Source organism: Cryptomeria japonica, chromosome 9 (genome assembly GCF_030272615.1).
Source record: "Cryptomeria japonica chromosome 9, Sugi_1.0, whole genome shotgun sequence".
Lineage (NCBI taxonomy): Eukaryota > Viridiplantae > Streptophyta > Pinopsida > Cupressales > Cupressaceae > Cryptomeria > Cryptomeria japonica.
Genome location: NC_081413.1, coordinates 544081785 through 544094406, shown reverse-complemented (window position 1 = coordinate 544094406; position 12622 = coordinate 544081785). Strand labels below are relative to the sequence as shown.

At 34.7% G+C, this 12622-nt stretch overlaps 1 protein-coding gene across 1 annotated transcript; it reads right to left on the bottom strand.

The window, feature by feature from the left end:
* Window positions 1-588: 588 nt before the first annotated feature.
* Window positions 589-6389, bottom strand: LOC131061012 (vesicle-associated protein 4-1). The gene is made up of 7 exons (XM_057994518.2): window positions 6104-6389; window positions 5954-6024; window positions 3154-3235; window positions 1806-1915; window positions 1603-1680; window positions 1192-1314; window positions 589-1085 (listed from the first exon to the last, which is right to left on the bottom strand). The coding sequence occupies exons 1-7, from the start codon at window positions 6387-6389 to the stop codon at window positions 1026-1028; spliced, it is 810 nt and encodes a 269-aa protein (XP_057850501.1). The 3' UTR covers window positions 589-1025.
* Between the last annotated feature and the right edge of the window lie 6233 nt (window positions 6390-12622).

The following is a 12622-nucleotide window of genomic DNA, read 5'->3' as shown; positions in this document are numbered from 1 at the left end:
TATTGAGAGTAAAAGCAGAAAGCAGGAAATTGAAATCTTGGCAACTGAAAGCCTAAAATCAGGAAGCTAACAAACTAGTCATATCGTAAAGAATGCTTGTGAATCCTGCAGGATTTGCTGCACTACAATAAATTTCGTCCTATTCTTCAATCAAAGATTTTTTCCAAGAAAATAGAACATGCCTTTAAGGGAGTAGAGCTACAATTTATGAATTACGTCATAACAACATAAGCTGAGAGGCAAGCCACAGACTTTGCATACCCTACAAAGTACAAGTAGTCCTGCTCAGGGAAAACTATAGAGAGGGATGTATGATTACATTAAGTATGTTAAACAAATAGCAGTTACTTTAACATGTACAACTTTTAAAGATATAAACCACTTAGGCTACCAACTTCTGAATCATCCAGATACACAAATAATCTCTTGGGAAACTTCATCATGTATATGTTCCACCTTTAATTCAACTCATAGGCTATAAAAGGTTCCATCTTGTCTTCTTTTGATGGTATGATGTATCTATCTATTATCAACCTCGTTATAAGGAATAAACGAAGTCATATAACCAGAAAGGAACTTGCTATCAAATGGCTACAAACAAATCCAAATGAATTAAAATTGATTTCAGAAAAAAATACAAGAAAGACCATCCTGGCAATCCTCTCATGTTGGTTAAAAGTACAGAAAACTATCGGGAAATGCCAAATGGTATCTTATGTTGAACTTCACCCTCTGAAAACATATCATAGAAAACTGATGCAACTCCGTTGAACATAAACAAATCTCTATGTCTGCTAAACTCGCCAAACACTACAAAAATCATAAGCAATGCATGTCCAAATATATGCTTCACTAATAATATCTTTTATTACTATAAACCTTGGGTGGGATCATGGACCTGTATTTACACCCAAATTTCTAGAAGACAGTCGCCTTACATGGGATATTTGAGCAGGATAACATCCTGCAACTATAGTTACAATTGACTGACTTCAATTCCACTTAGCCCTTCAAAAGCTCCTGTTTCATACAGAATCTGCTAATTCCACTTGTTGCCTGGCTAGATATTTCTCCCTGCGCTCTTTCTACAACACAGCAAAATTGTGAATCTTGACCATTTGTTTACTTTTGAAATAGCAAGCAAAACTAATTGTAAGACATTAGGCATATGAAGAAGCAAACTAGGCTCACCCATTCATCAAGAACTCCTTCTGCAGGAGCTGCTGGCTTTGGAGTGTTGTCATCCTGAGGCTTCTTTCGTGCTTGGTTGAGAGCTTCAGCTTCTGCAAGCCGTTTATTTAACTTTTCCAGCTCCTTCTCAACCCAATTAGATAAAGTTTAGATTTATCATTAGGGCAAACAAATACAGTTGGCTTTGAGTAGCTATTGATAAAATCACACATTAGAAGATAAACTGAAATCTTTTCTCCCTTGCAGCACAAGGGCCTTTGATTTGTACAGGAAACCCAAGTCCATGCATTATATTAATATACCTCTTGAAATGTTTTAGTCCCAAAAAAAATTGAAACAATGGCAAAAAGTGTAAATAGTCAGCGTGAAATAGATTAGAAATATGTAAAATACTATCAAATTCCATCTTACCAGACAAGGGCGTTGTGGATCCAAAAACACTACTTGCAAAACTCTTTCAACGGTCACTAGTTCCTTGTGCTCCTCAAACTGGATCATTTTGTACGATAGATTGGATGGATTTTTTTAAGATAAGACAAAACAGCAATAGCATATTAATTTTGAAAAGAAAAGATGAATGATCCATAAAGTAGCATCAAAAGTTTGATGTCTACCAGTTCTGGAGTGTACTCGATCCCCTCCTTGACTTTCAAACTGACAATCTTAAATTTGTCCTTAGTCTTCTTTTCTTGAGGATGCTCTGGCTGCTCAACAAACTTCATAACTGTGTGACATCTTCATGTTAGCATGCACAATTCAAATGTCAATAACACTCATACAAAATGATATATCTGCATATATTTCAAGATAATGTGCACTAAGTAAATTTTTCTTCTCAGCTTAAAACCACGTTGAAATTTTAGCATTCTTAGTAATCTTCTATCCAACAAACCTTATAATAGCTGGCTCTGGTCTGACAGCAAAGAGGAAGGTGCAGCAGAAATGGATTTCACAGGTGACTGAAAGGGAAATTGATGGAATTCATAAAATCAAGAGCCAAGAAGTGATTGTTTCTCAGTAATTATTTACAAAATTAAAGTTAAAGGATTTTTAGCAAGTCAAAAGGCAATTCAATAATTTGCGGATGAAATACAACAGAGCAAGGCCTTAAGACTTGTTTAAAGTTTTTGGGGTTATCTTCCATTTCTTTTCAAGCAATTCTACTTTGTGTAAAAAACTCATTTGAGACTATTGTACTTCCAGTAATACTTCTATTGTAGAGAAATAAACAAACAAAAAAAATCTTCTAAAAAGAGGGCAGATAACTTTTACAAAAACTACAAATGTGAAATAAAGTAATCCAATACAATGACACCTTTGTATATAAAAGAAATGGAAAGTTCCTAGAATAAGAGGGTGGTTTCCTGCACGCTAAGATTCAATTCAACATGGTCCCCGGTTGTAGCTATATAAAGGCCAGACAGAAAATGATAACTTGCAAACCCACATTGAACTATCACCTAGTAAAAATTTTCTTAGAGAAATGCAGGTGTCAAGTGCACTTCTTTCTGCAGATTCAAAAGGGATTCCGCTGTACATTGTATTAGGCATATCATATATGATCACTAGTATTACTGAAATTCCTATGATATCAAACTTAATCTGTACAATTTGAAGTACATATATCTCATTGAAGACTGACATGATTCAAATGGAAAAGGATCTAGATTTTCATCAAATCTGGAAACATGCTTTTATTCTAAATTAAATATATGCCTTTAGGTTTAACTGTTTAAGGAGCAGTCATCTATTGTTTTTGGTATTTCTTGTTCAGTTCCTTGAATGCTTAATCTTACTGTTACTATTATAAAAAGATCTTTCAATGCTTAATCTTACTGTTGCTACAATAAAAAGAATTTTAAATGCTTAATCTTACTGTAGATACTTTAGCAAGAATTTAAAATGCTTAATCTTACTGTTGCTACAAAATCATATGTAGTCTGAGGCAAGAAAAGTTCTTACCCGTTGCTAAAATTGACTCTTTTGGAGCTAGAATGCCATTTGGAGGCCTCATAAAACAACTTTTGGGAGCATTTGTCTGGAACTGCACAAACAATTCTAGAAACAAGTCACAAAAAGCTGCTCGAAATCATAAAATCATATATATTTCAAAAATCTCCAAGCATTGACTGCAGATAAAACGGGAAACATGATAGATCTTCCTTATTACTGAGTGCCACTGAATTTTTCTTGAACATTACAACTTTTGTCTTCTGTGCCATCGTGCCTAATTTTCATAGGTTACATAACTCCGTGAGAGCTGCTTTCATAAATGCTGAACTATAAATCACTTAAACCACAATATGGTGGCTACAAGAGGAAAATGATATTGTGATGACCTTCCATAAGAACTCAGTGATTCACATGATAAAAAGATACAGTAACAACTAAGCCAAACAACATCTACTAACAAGGACTGCTAAGTATGTCTGCTATGTCAGGAAAAAGAATGATAATGCAAAACCTTCTGCAAAATTGATGCCATTTCTTGAAAGTCTACAATTTGGTGTTTGGGCCCATGTTGTTGATGGGTCGACAGATTTCAATTGGCCTCATAACTGAAAGCTCATGTTTGCAATCTTCCAATTGAGTTCGTCATAATTAGCCTATTATTTTTTGTGTGAATGCCCGTCTTTAGCATAATCGGCCTCAGAGCAGCCACAATTTGAGAATTTAGGACATCAGTTCTTGCAGGTATCACAAGCTAATATTTGAAGGTGTCTGAGGCCTGCTCCAATATGTAAATACACAGAAAATTACTTTTGAGTGCATCAAATAATGCAAACCTGCACTTGCAGATGAGGATTCCTTGGGCTTTGATCCCGTAATTGGTAGTTTCTACCTATTAGACCCTACTATATTTTGTGTGCAGGTGATGAATCCAGATTAATTTACTACATAAGCATTACTTTCCATCAATGCAGCCTAAAAAGCACAGTAAACATTCAGAAACTACTCCAGCAAAAGTTAACGAACTAATAAATATCATCTGCTAACAATTGAACCAAACCAGTTCACATTTAAGCCAGCATTTGACATTAATATGATTAAAAAAAATTATTTCTTATTTATGTATCGGCCATAATAAATCGCAGTGGATGTACCATATTATATCTATGCAACAATAGGATCAAACTTACTAAAATGCTGTGTACTGATAACTGACAAGTGACAACTACACCAGATGGTCAAAGAAACATGATCAAATCAGATTTTTTTATCATGGAAGACTGTTGTTTGTCATTTGCAGACTCTATAGAAATTAATGCAAAACATACTACCCATTAACAATTACACTGAAGCTGCTAGATTAATAGCCAACATTTTTTGTACACCATTGTAGCATCGATGGGAACAGAACTAAGACAAACAAACACGTGAATTACTTCAATCTTTCAAACAAATGGACCTAGTTATCCAAGTACATAATCTACATCACTTATGACCTAGAAACACAGTAACTACTGAAAATTGCATATTTTGTACACCATTGTAGCATCGATGGGAACAGAATTAAGACAAACCAACCAGTGAATTACATCAATCTTTCAAATACCCTAGCACTAACTTGTGACTGAATCAAACAAATGTGTTAGCAAACACAACTGTTAGGCGTACCTCAAAAGTTAGATTCTATTGGACTCCACCAAACCAAGGCAGACAAATATTAGATCAAAATCTTTTAACCAACAGATCAACCTATCGCCTGTATCATTACAGACTTCATTAGAGTCGGCCTGATAAATAACATCACTAACAACTAGGCCAACACTTAATCGCAACTAAACCAAATATTTTTTGTGGCTACCGCTAGCATTCATAATGATAGTTACAAAGTGACGATATGGCTGGAAAACATTACAACAAACGTATCAACTACATCATGAGCCGATTTAATACAAGAAGAATGACTTAATTCTGTTAACTGAGAAGCCACGATATTCAATCAGACAAAATTTAACTCTTCCACGCATACTCACAAACTGTCAACACTTGATTGTGCTTATCCATTAATTAAAAAAGCATCAAGAATTACAATCTTGGCCATTAAATTATCATAAACAACAACCCAATGAACAGAAAGAAACGGGACACGTTTCAGAGTCATCACCCATGCAATAAGCACAAGATGGACACTTCAATTTGGAAACCAGAGCACAGTAGGACTTATCATTGATTTTACATCAGATAAACTTATGCCCACTTCACACACAATCTATCGTAGTCAAAGGCGTTCAACCCGTTCAAACTCCTACAATCAGTTTTATTCCGGAACAAAAAGATGAAAAAAGGAATCATTTGATGGTTCATTTCCTTAGTTGTATTGATTCTAGTGCTTTGTCTCTATGCCCATCACATATGTAAAGTGGACTATTCAAGCTCATCAGAAATGAGCTTTTGCGTCCACCATTAGTGAAAGACAGGTTATGGAAATTGATTCCACTTTACCATGCAGCTGAGTACACAAGATACTATTTGCGTCATTATATGCAGTTGCAGAGTACTACTTAATTAGCTGATTACAAGTCATTTACTTACGGAGCACTCACTAAAACATCACTTTGGCAGTCTGAGAATTTCACAAAATGTCAAATTTTATTGGTTTGTTAAAAAAAACCTAAGTTGACAGTTACTATGAATACAACATGAGAGAGGAGTTCTGTCAAATCTTAAAATCGTGGGTAACATTCAGAAGCCTATAACAACACATTTTGAAACATGTTCTAATAGTTGATAATTTCGTTCTACTCTAATATCTTACCTTGAATGCAACATATGATCTGCTAACATTCTTGATCCTCACAGCACTGGAAACTTGTTTCCCTGGTTCATCTGCAGGACACCCAGAAGCTCAAAAATGTCTGCAACAGCAAAGTGAATCAAACCCACTTGATCGATAAAAGAGACTTACAAATGAAGTAAAGTTTGCCGTCAGGATCGAACCGCAGGCGTCTCCTTGTAAGAAGAGAGGCCTTAGCAATGGCTGCAAAAGACTGTTGTTTTGTATTAGGTAGACGGTCGTCATAATACTGTTGGGTGTTACTGGGGATTCGATCCGCAGAAGCCCAGTTGCCATTATGATTGTTACTGTTAGTGTTGATATTATTCCACCAGGGCATGGGGCAGAAGTTCCAGGCCTTGGAGCCCCCATGATGATGCTGCTGGTGCTGCCTTGGGACGTGGTCATATGTGGCCATGTGACCGGTGTTGCAATCCCTTCAGAGGCCTTGATTGATATCTTGTGAATGTGGGTAGGTGGGTTTCAATAACAGAACTGAACATAAAGGTTTCTTTCTACATGTTTCGGGAAAAATGTAAATGCAAAAGCTGGTGGCGCCATGGATTCATCATCAGTGCAATACAGTGAGTATATTCCCTTTTGACTCGCCATCTAATTCAACTTTTTTCAATTGCTTTTCGCTTTTGTATCAAAGCAAGCATTCCATTGAGCTTCTAGTTTTGTCTTCTTTTGGGCCGGCCTCCTCCTAGTTTGCCAATAGGCTGTAGGGTATAGTGGGTTTCATTGTTACAACTTTGGGGCAGGCTTGGTTTGTTTTGTAGCTGGATTCCACTCCAATTTGATGGAAGCCTATGTGACATAAATTGCTTTCAAATCATTTAATTATGTAATACAAAAACCAAATTTGTTTTGTAGCTATATTGGGCTGGGTTGACTTGTAAAGACGTGATTGTTTGAAATAATAGGATTGAAATTTAACTACAATATTGGTATTAGATTGAAAATTTTGATGGTTACAATTAATTCATACAATTTAGTTCTAGAATGTTTTGCTTTGGTCCAATTATGACCATTGCTAACTTTTGTCTTTAGGTTTGGTTGAACATGAAGAAGTGAGTGATATTAATAAACATCTTTAGGGGCCTACTATAGATAGAGGGTCAAACACATATCAAATAAAAAATGTGAAATATTGATGTAGTATGTGAGACAAAGATTGTAACTAATATTATTTTGGTTATGTATCATAATCAACCATTAGCTCTCAACATTTTGACATTTCAAAGACAGTAGGGATTTTCAAACGTTTGATTGGGCATCTTGGTAGTCTACTAAAAAATTATGGGTTGAGCAACAATTGTAAATATATTTTTTTGATTTTTGTGCAGTCCACTAAAAAAATTACTGGTTGAGCAACAATTGTAAATATTTTCTGATTGATTTGTGTAGTAATTAGTCCCCATTGAACTTTCTATGAAGATTTGCACTCCTTTGGTTTGCAATTTTTTTAAGAATTTGAAATGGTTGGTTTGTAATCGCTTCAAATTTATTTCTTTAAAGGAAGTTTACATGCAGATTTTACCTCGCTGGTCTCCTACACCTCATCCAAATCTTAAATGGAAGTGCAGATTTAGCATTAAATTTTGGACAAAAACGAGTGCACAAAATGGAAATCAAAAACTGATTTTGATACTCAAGTGTTGGCTTGAAAAATCTTACATTGCAAGCTACCTGTACGGGTTTAGATTGAAATGTATTTTGGTTCAACCAACTACTTGTCCTTGTTTTGAAAGCATGAAACATATTTTTTGAGATTGCACTCAAGCTAAAAAAGCAATGGATTGTTATTCTTACAACTTTTCAGCCATTTTTGTTATGATTTGAAGTGGAAAGAGGCTATTTTTGCTTATGGTATGCATAATAATGTGGTGGTCAATTCTATTAGACAAGTCAATTTAAAGCATCTGGAAAATGAGATGTAATGCTATGCTATCTAGAGCAATTGTTATTCTATGGCTTTAATTTGACATTTTTCTTCAGGTTGCTTTTCTTTTCTCGTTGTCCCGGGTTTTGAGCAAAAAGAATGTGGATGCTATGAACAAGCTTCGAATAATCAAAGAGAAGATTGCCTAGTTTCAAAATTTGTACACTCTTGATCAAAATCAAGGAATCTGTCAAGTTTTGAATTGATTTACAGTGTCCTTCATTCAGCCATTCTTTGACTATATTATATTTTTGTATACTCTTATTTTCATTTTAGCTACCTATTGGTAGCTTCATTATTGTAATCCATGTAATCTAACTACTTGTTTGAAAAACAAATTAGTGACATTTGTTGCATCGCTATTCTTCTTATGGTTGAGACGATTGGTGAACGATAATAACAAAAATATAAATTATAAATGTACAAACATGATTAATTTGATTAGAGGTATATACGATTAATCATTACAATTGAAATTGAACATGGATAAACATGTATTACAATAATAAGAAATCAACAAACACATATGACACTAGATATACATAAATAAGCCCTTTGAGAAAAAAACTCTCCCACCAAAGAGATATCGAGGATGTATTAATCAAGTAGAAAGAAGTACATAGTACATCTCATATGATCTTCTTTAGTTTGACAACATTCTAAAAGCATGGGAGCACCTGCATAATAACCATATCTCCTCTACACCAAGTCCTCAATATATAGACTTAAGGAGGCTCACAAAACTACAATGAAATAAAACCATGATCCCAAACATGGTCTCAAAATATTTTGGTAAAAAAATCTAATGATCTATCACATGAAAGTGCTCTCCAAAATAGAAAGTATCTCCTCTTACACACTAATATGTCATAAATTTTGTCATAAGATGTCGTTAAGCCCACTTTCTCATTTCTAAGTGCTCCATGAGTGTATGAATTTGCTTTGGCATTGCCAATCTTGAGAAATATGCTTTATAACTCCCAACCTTTGACCTCTTTTTGTAATACCCCTTATTCAAAGTTATTAAAATAATATCTGAAATGATTTGGAGAATAATAACAAAACAACATCCATCAAATCCACATGGGTGTCTAAGTAATTCATTCCCAAAAAGTTAAGAGGCGTAACATTGTGCATTAGAAGCTATAAGTTAGCATTCTCCCACTTGATATTATACATCGCAATGATACAAATAGGAAATATAAAATAAATCAAGTACATGATGAGAGACACATGGCCTTCTTGCACCAAGAGATCTTAATATGCTCAATAGTTTCATAAGTGAATTTGCAACATTATCTTAAGTGATAACATTGTAAATCATGACTTTACTACTCTCCACTATCTCATAAAGAAAGTGATACTAAACATCAATATGCTTTGTATGAACATGCTACATGGATTTCTTAGCCAAATAAATAACACTTTGGCTATATCACATTAATCTAAACCACCCTATAATATCAAAATGAATTGTTGAACATGCTCTCTATAACCAAAGTACCTCTCTACATGTGTGTGCAATAATCATATGCTCTAATTTGGTAGTTAATAAAATATTCATGGATTACCTCTTACTCATCCAACTAATAGCACTAACAAATAGGAAAAACACATAGCCATTAGTGGACCTCTAGCTATCCAAGTCACCTACCCAATTTGCATCAATAAAGCAATGTATATCCAATATCTTGTCCATATAATTAGAACCTAAAATGTGGTAAATAAGAGTTTTAGTTTAGAAATGTAAGCTAAGAACTTGATCAATCACTTTTTCCACTTTCCATTAAGGGGAATAATCAATAAGATCCAACTTCAATCTCAAAGGAGATTTGTATGTTGTATGTGATTATTCTCCACTTTGTATTTGTGTGGTTATGTGATTGGATGTAAGAATTAGTTAAAATTCTAGGAAATTGACATATTTAGAATAAACAAACAAAAATAGATCTAAAAATAAACACAAAAGAGCATATATGAAAATAAAAAATAGAAAGGAATCCGTCACTAAAATTTGAGCATGAAAATGTTGGACCAGTGTGTTAGGTACCTTAGTCTTGACTGCAACTTTCAATAATCGAACCTATAACTTGCACACAGAGAAAAAAAAATGCTCAATGATGCTTGCTCTAGGAAATTTCTTAGAATGTGTAGGGATCTAAAAATGAACTATAGAGGATGTCTTTATACAGGGATGAAAAGGTATATCCTATTTTAGGATGACTTCCAATGATCATAACAAAATATCTAGATCAGATAAAAAGTGGCAGGAATTGACAGATTTGATTTTGGACTCATTTCAAGGGGACTATGGTGCTAGGCACCCTAGTCCAACCAAAATAGGAGCAGAGAAGGATGGTTGCAAAATAGAAGGTCCTAGGACATAGGATATGCTCACTAAATAAGCATATGATGACAAATAGTAGTGACAAAGCTAGAAATAGGCTTGAAATGAGGTATGAGAGGGCACACTAAAGCAAGTGCTCAAAAAGGAGTGTGAAATTATAAAGGGGTTACAATTTATGGCACTACAATTAGTCCCCACTTTAGTGGGAGTATGAACTTACGCTCAAAAAAGGAAAATAAAAAGACACACAAAGGGGTTAGTAATAAAAATAAAGGCTCTAAGTCATTTAGTTGAAGAGACCTTGATAATCAAAATGTCTCAACTGCTAATATCATTTTTGGAATGTTATTGCCAGAGCACAAGTAGTCTTATAGAAAGAGAATACCAATTAATGAGACAAGAAACCATGATCCAACAAACTAGCAAGGTATATTATGCTATGAGTTCATGATAAATTTTGAGCCATCAATTCCACTGGCCAACAAGTTGTGTTGTGTTGGGTGATTCATGATTGCATCATGGATTCTATTGGCTAGCAAATTTTGTTATGCTAGGTGATCTATGAAAAAGAGAGGGAGAGACACAAATTCCATTTAAAAACAAGGTGTTCTATGTTGTGTGATCCATGTTAGAGCAAGGACAATCAAATGGGTCTAACAAGGTGTGTTATGCTAGTTGACTCATTCTAAGGAAGATTACAAAGAAAGATCTTTGTTTGCTAAATAATCTAAAAAAACTAATTGTAAAATGGGTTTTGTGCACCAAACATAAAGATTACAAAATAAAACCTCTATTTGCTAGCTAATCCAAAAATGCTACTTCAAAATGGGTGTTGTAGTGTGCACCAAGCAAACATTTAATATGAGACTACAAAATGGGTGTTGTAGTGTACACCAAACAAAAGAAACGAGGAGGCCTTATATGCCCCCACTAAAGATGTAAATATATTGCCATGTTGACATCTTAAGAAAGATAAAGATCCACATTAAGGATAAAACACCTTCAACACCAAGGAGATATCCTTAACAAAAATGCATGTGTTCCAAGCTAGGAGGAAGATTCTTATAAATAATACAATCTTCAAGCAAGGAAGAGATAGTTGTAAAAGATCTTGTAACAAGTGTAAATGGATCCTTATCAAGGATGCATAACTATCAAAATGGGGAGGAAGAGATATATACCTAAAGATATCTACCTCTAGAAAGAGAGGAGATCTTTAATAATTATGACATATTCAACACTAAGAAAGGTGAAGGAGGTTAAGAATACACACCTTCCCTATTGCTAGAAGAAGGGATTCTTGATGAAGAATTTTCACACTTTCAACACCAAGTAGAGATCAGTTATAAAGACATACATTTTCAAGCAATGAAGAGGTCCTAATCAATGATACACACCTCCAAGAAAGGATAAGATCCTAATGAAGGACAAATAATCCTATGCAAGAAAGGATATCCTTATAAAAGATACAACTCGCAAAGAAAAATTTGATCCTTAGGAAGGAGGAATGAAAGATTGAAAACTATTCTTTCCCCCCAACATAGAGACAAGAATAATTAGGCTATTATTTGGTATCCAAATATGATTGCACATGAATTTGTACCACCATGAATGATAATGAGACCCCCAAAAAGGTAAGCTACTAGTGTTACATAATGAGGAGAAACATAATAAGGCTAAGAAGTGCTAAGGTATTATGTATGCAAGTTTGGATTTGGAAAATTATTAATAATTGAATGTTATATGTGTTGCAAGGTCTTCTCCCTTGGTCTATGTGCAACACAAGTGGTGGGTTTGTGACATGGCTTAACCGCCTCCCCGTGGATTCTGTGTCTAGTGGTTGTAGCGGGCATTGAAAGGTCGACCTTTTGGTGCAACGACAACCATACCCAACAAATGGTATCAAAGTTGGGTCATGGGTTCAAACCCCACTTGCATTGAGGGGGAATTGTTGCAAGGTGTGCTCCCTTGGTCTCTGTGCAACACATGTGATGGGTTTGTGACATGGCTTAATCTCCTCCCGTGGATTCTATGTGTCTGGTGGTTGTAGCGAGCATTGAAAGGTCGACCTGTTGGTGCCATAGCAATTGTACCCAACAATATGAATAAGAGCCTTATCTTTAATTCTCGAACAAATTCCTTAAATGCTCTAAAGTCAGAAAGAGAGTGAGTATAGATACGATGAAAGAGACAAAAAGTGTTACCATTAATTGGTTTAGAACTAGACCTATATATTATGAATGGAAAAGTGATCTTTCTATCATATTTAAGTCTCCAAATGATTCTTTATGATAGAGTAGAAGTTCTTTGTGGGAGAAAAATATTAGGCTTTAATGAAGGAATTGGTAAGGAATGGGTA

Coding starts and splice junctions, on each gene's coding strand:
- LOC131061012 (XM_057994518.2), bottom strand. CDS start 6,389: ATGGCCACATATGACCACGTCCCAAGGCAGCACCAGCAGCATCATCAT. Junction 1,315..1,602: donor ATCCACAACGCCCTTGTCTG/GTAAGATGGAAT, acceptor TGGGTTGAGAAG/GAGCTGGAAAAGTTAAATAA. Junction 1,086..1,191: donor AAGGAGTTCTTGATGAATGG/GTGAGCCTAGTT, acceptor GCTGTGTTGTAG/AAAGAGCGCAGGGAGAAATA.